This window comes from Eutrigla gurnardus, assembly GCF_963514095.1.
Source record: "Eutrigla gurnardus genome assembly, chromosome: 16".
Classification (NCBI taxonomy): domain Eukaryota; kingdom Metazoa; phylum Chordata; class Actinopteri; order Perciformes; family Triglidae; genus Eutrigla; species Eutrigla gurnardus.
The window spans coordinates 6,710,822-6,716,821 of record NC_139927.1 but is presented as its reverse complement, the minus strand read 5'-3'; the positions used below and the strand labels follow the sequence as shown (position 1 = coordinate 6,716,821).

The window sequence follows — 6,000 nt, the reverse complement described above, 5'->3', positions numbered from 1 at the left end:
TTTGATTCTCAAAGCCGGGTCGTCATCTCATCTTTGCCTTTCTTCTCCATCCAGCGATGGAAAGGAAGTGTGGCGCCTCCGTCTCGTGCCAAGGTTGTGGGTACCTGCATACACAACGCAGCACCAACGCCGTATCTCCGTTGTGTTGTAAAATCAGGAGCTCCTCATTACACTCTTCCCTCGTTAGTTTTCAAAAAGCCGGAGCAAAGGAGCAATTTAATACGGCGAGTATTCGACTCCCTCTCCTTCCCCATCCGACATTAACCAGATTCTGTTTCTTGTCTCGACAAAACGGGCTTCTTATATTCTTAAATTCAGAGGCATATTTGATAGAATCAAACTCCACAGGGAGGCTTTGGCTGAGTAGTGTTGATTATTCAGCACTTCCTTGTTGTGTAAATTCATGATCTGAACTGCTCATTTATTAACAAAGGACTGTCCAGCAGGGGGTTGGGGAAGTGTGTTTGTGTTATACAGGAGAATGGCACTCAACAATTTGACTTGATTACAGCCGATTCAGTATTTTAATTATTTTGTTTACTAACTGGCTATTTTGGGGGGAATTAAACATTTAATCATCAGCTTTTGAATTAGTGTGGCAAGCTTTTATAGTTTCCATTTCCTCATCCAGCAGATAAAGAGCATTAAAGAAGCTTTAGCATTTCATTTTTCTGTTCATCTGATGAGGAATGTAAGTAAGGCGGCAACCTCAGGGTCTGAAAAGTGAAGCCAATCCAGAAGTGCCTAAAACTTGCGTTATTTCTAATGACCAGTAGGGGGTGACTCCTTTGATTGAAAGTCAAATTATATATGAGAAAATGGCCCTAATACTCATGAGTTATTGAGTTTTCAGTGTTTATGCTAATTAAAGGAATTTCCTTTCAGTCAAAAAATTGATTAATTTATGAAACATAATTTCCAAAGACGATCTTAAACAAAGTGGTATTTGGCAAACCTAAACCTGTCAATTCTGTAAGAAACACTGCACTGTTTTGTATGACAGAGTATAATACTGAACCTCAGTGATAAAGGTTCCTCATACTTTATTTATTTCCTAAAAGATCAAAATGCACAATATGCAGCATGGCAGGAAAGAACCACCCCATTAAGATAAAACGGCTAAGAGGTGAAGCTGCAGTGAGAGAAGGAAGAGGGGGGAACTTTGCTGTGGCCGGAGTGGCTGCAGTTCACAATGTTCTTTCAGTATTGACAGAATTTGCATTCCACAAGGTCCCCGGAAGGTTAAATGACTGGTGAAGACGGAACAAAGTAGAAGTAAGGCTCGGAATGGATTTTCTAAAAAGGAAATGGCTTTGGGTTAATTGAGGGGTCTTTGCAGCCAGTATTTGGATTCTGTAGAGTTTAACTATCCTTCATGAGGTGCTTTATGTTGGTCGAGGGCAATATCAACTTAAGTTCTGCCACCGACAGTGTTATAGGCTATGTTACAGGCTTATGCCCACTACATAAGCCTTCTAGACCACTACATAAGCCTTCTAGACTCCTAAGATCTTCTGAGACCAATCTGTTAGTGATTCCCAGAGTAAAGTCCAATCACAGGAAAGCATCATTTAGTCACTATGCAACAAATAGCTGGAATAAACTTCCTGAAGATGTAAGATTCCAACTCCGACAACTTTTAAAACTAGACTGAAAACTTGTTCATCATAGCTTTCTGCTAATCTTTTAATGTCTACACTGTTTTTTTATTGTCCATTATATTGCAAATGTGTTTTATTCTATTTGTCTTTCTGTAATGCATTTTAATTTTGTCTTTATTTTCATTTAATTCTACTTTATTCTATGACATGTTACGATGTGAAGCACTGTGAGTCTGCCTTGTGTATGAAAGGTGCTATACAAATAAAGTTGCTTTGCCTATATAGTGTTTTCGTTATAGCAACATTGTGACTGTATGGTGCAACATGGCCGGTGTTGATGTATTTTGAACGTGTGTTTGCCAGACGAGGCCACCAGATGTGCGATCGGGGAAGGAGGCTCGTACAGAATTCAAAAGGTGTCCTCGCCTTCTCTGAGGATTCCTCATTAGACTCAAAGCAAAAAAAAAAACACATCTTCAAGCGTGCGTGAGACGAGAAGATTATTTATTTATGATCTGCGGTCAGGAGCTGCTGGCGGCGGGCAGGAACAGAAATGAGGAAGCTTGTCGTTTGAAATGTCAAACGGGATGTTTGTTTGGATCGGTTGCCTATCGACTGATGTGGAACACAATTTTTTTCCCCCATTCATTTATTTGTCAACCCGATTTTAAAAGGTGAAGACCCGAAACAACAAATCTAGCAGAATGAGACGCCATCAGCGATGTCACAAGCCGGGATGGGACAATTTTAAAGAATCTGCCAAAAGTTCATATTAAGTGCACCAAAAAAAGGCAATGCTAAACAGAGATTGTGTACAAACTGAACTGGCAGGTGATAACTGAGTAAAACGTCAACACCCTTTCTTTCTTTCTTTTTTTTTTTTTTTTTGGAAGGTCATTTAAATGATTTAACAGCTGTCATTATGTTGTCAATAAAACTAGCTGAAATTCATGTCCCTAAAGAGCCCGGCGTGCATCTACAAAGCCCAACACGCGGCCAGAACAGCTGACGACGGCGGTGTTTAGCGGCGCATTGATTCCTCCGAAGCGTTTATTCTGTGTTAATAGGACTGTCTCAGGGACACTCTGGCTCTATCATCCATCTCCTCTTCCTCCATCTATCTCCCCACACACACACACACACACACACTGATTCACTGGTATTTCTCTACTTAATGATCTTCCTCTTCATCCTGCCTTTTGTTAACACTTAATGATGAATACTCAGCAGCTTTATCTGCTCATTTGACTTCACTACAAGTGCATTTGTGTACTTTTCCATATGTCACCCTTTGATTACCATATGTTTATTTTTCTGCAATGGACTGGTGATTTTTTCAGGGTCAACCCTGCCTTCGTCCAATGACAGCTGGGATCGGCTCCAGCCCCCCCACGACCCTGAATACAGGATAAGAGGTGGATGGATGGAAGGATGGATGGATGGATGTTTAATTTTCTCCCAGTGCTGCAGATCTCTATACCTAACAATGCCATCGTACCTAATATTAATAATGCAAGACTGTTAAGTTTGCTCTTCTGAAATGCAATGTAATATTGAATTCTAATTGAAATAAACAGATTCCACCTGAATATTTTTTCTTAAGTGACTCATCAGCTTAATTTATTTTGTAAAAACCTCGATTCAGGTTCTATTTGATGAGTGCGGTTTTCTCCGTCTGCTCCCATAGAGTTCGTACCGGAGGATTTGGGAAGCTGCCCGGGTGCTCATCCATCTCCACGTGGACACTTCCCCCCCTTGATGGAGCCTCTGCTTCTGCCAAGCAGACCCCTGAAGGTAGTCCAGAACGCTGCTGCCTCCCTGGGGGACAACCTCCCAACATCACTCCTCTTATACTCTCACTACAGGAGCCTTGTTGCTGCTCGCATCCGGGTCCAGATGCTGGCGCCGGTCTACAGGGTGCCTCCAAACCATGATTGCCGGAGAGGATGGGGCTGGACCCGTTCATATGGACTTGATCCCGGGGCGCAGTACTGTAGCCGTCTGCTGCTACCCAACAGGATGAGTCAAAGAACGTATTTACCCACAGGGATCAATACGATTTAAAATTCCATCTTCTCCCAGCCCTGCTTCTGTCTCCTCGCATCTTTTCCTTTAACTTTCCCCTCATCTGCTCTATTTATAACGGCCCCGCGTCTTTCCATCCGATAAATCAATATGCATATCGCAGATGCTTCTCGTCAAGATTATATATTCTTCACACATTTGTCATGATGTTGAGATTTTGGTAAGAGCTCTCACACACACACACACACACACACACACACACACCCGGCAGTGGGTTTGAAGAAGGTATAGGATGTAATTTATCGTTAAATGGAGTCCATAAAGCATTTCCCTTATATCAGAATGCGACGGGGGATATTTATCAAGTGTGAACGCGCTGCAAAAGGCATTCTATTAAAACAAGGAAAGGTGCCGAGCTAGTCACATCTATGGTGTGAAGTCAGAGAGCAAATAAATTATGGAAATAGACCGACGCATTCACATCCTCGAAAATACAAGCACACACACATATTCACAACATGTCTGATTTCCTCTGGGGACGCCGTGAATATTATGCTTTTTATGTAGGCGAGTTTTGTCATAAATCAGAGGGTGTGTTGATACTCAAATTCACTTTTTTTTTTTTTTTTTTTTTTTTACACATTTCGGACTATTAACCGCAGGACGGACGAGGACCGGTGCATGTACTCGACTCAATAGATGTGGGAACACGAGCAATATATTTTTCTTGATCAAAACACATTTAGGGTTTTTTTTGGAGCTCACGTTGGCAGACGGAATATTTCAAAGTGATGAGATGGAAAAAGCTCAGGGAGATGGTAATGCGACAGTGTTTGTTTTTTTTTTTTTAGTGTGCATGTATGCATTTACCCGCTGTCTGTGAAGAGGAACTCGAGGTGAGTCATGTAGACCTCCCACAGGGGAAAGCTGTAGCGCTTAGCCAGAGACAGAGCGATTCTGTACACGTCGTCCTCCAGTGTCCTACACACACACACACACACACACACACACACGATCAGATTTCATCGCATTCAAGAAGAAAGAGCCATCACTCCCACATATGTAGTTAATGCAAAACTGCAGACTAAATACAGCAAACCCACGATGTGTGTGCTTATTATGAACTCTAGATCAGAGATCTTCAACAGGGGGTCTGGGACTCCATAGGGGGTCTGCAGAGTTACAGCAGGGGGTCCCCAAAATGATTTGATCCCAAACCTTTTTCCTTTCTTTCCAAAATCTCTCATGTAATAAGCAAATATAAATGTTGTGATAATGTGAAATTGAGACGTGGAAATGCCAATATAGAATTACAATATGTTCTATAAAGATATGAATCTGTCAACAATTATTATTTTAATGGCTTAGCATTGTATACATACATCATTACAAAGCACCTTTATACATGGCACTATAAGCTATTGTTATTGGTAAATATGGTGATGACGGTATATTCCTTTAAGCCTTTCTTACTCCGTGAGGCCGAGGATGGTCTCCTTCTTGTAGTCGCCGTCGGAGCTGAAGCGCTGGACGTCCACGCCGCGGCCCAGCCCCTGCAGCACCTGGGCCTGGGTGAAGTCCCGCAGGCGCTCGTTGTACACGTGCAGCTGGCCGATCAGCTTCTGCAGCTCCGCCGGCCAATCCGAATACGCAGACACATGCTGCGTGACCAATCGAATCAGCTCCTTCGGGTCAGCCTAATGAAAAGGGGGGGGGAATAAATCTAATGTTTACACACAAAACCGCCACTGAATGCGCTCAATTTCACACTCGGAGCCTCAAAGGGCAAAAAAAGCGGGACATTTATGTTAAAAGCCACATTTGGAAAATCCTAAAAATGACTTTACTGTAATGCAGACTTCTCTGAATAAAATAAAATAAAATTGGTCTTGCAAATCCCTGCTTCTTTGCTGTAGGGGAGCAACATACTGGTGCCGATTTCGAAAACTTAAATTGCTATAATTCCTGCCAGCTTACCATTCGCCAAATAATACATTTGTTCCAGTCCATTCCAAACCTCCAGCATCCCCTTTTCATACAACTAAAATGTTTTGAACAAACTGCGACACATTTAGAATGTTAAACCTGGGAAATGATCAGAGGACAAATTGAGTCAAAACTATTTCATTCAAAACAGCCTCTCCATTTTATTAATTCCCGTGAAATTAACTGGAATAAATATTGAAAATAAAATGTACTGCATTCACAATGCGTCTAAACATTAATCTTTTTTTTTTTTTTTAATCGATCTTTGGAGTTGAAAAATCGATATTGTATTGGGTGGCAAAGTATCGCGATATATTGCCGTATCGATATTTTTACCCACACCTAATCATAGAAATCCTTAAACCATTGGAAAACCAATGAGAAGCCA

At 41.6% G+C, this 6,000-nt stretch overlaps 1 protein-coding gene across 1 annotated transcript in view; it reads right to left on the bottom strand.

Moving 5' to 3' along the window:
• nbas (NBAS subunit of NRZ tethering complex) overlaps positions 1-6,000 on the bottom strand; it is a 140,044-nt gene that overhangs the window by 54,653 nt on the left and 79,391 nt on the right. Inside the window, exons 42-43 of the mRNA XM_084030177.1 lie at positions 5,100-5,323; positions 4,497-4,607 (exon numbers count right to left, since the gene is read on the bottom strand). Coding sequence (XP_083886303.1) covers positions 4,497-4,607; positions 5,100-5,323 — 335 coding nt within the window. The remainder of the gene's footprint in view (positions 1-4,496; positions 4,608-5,099; positions 5,324-6,000) is intronic.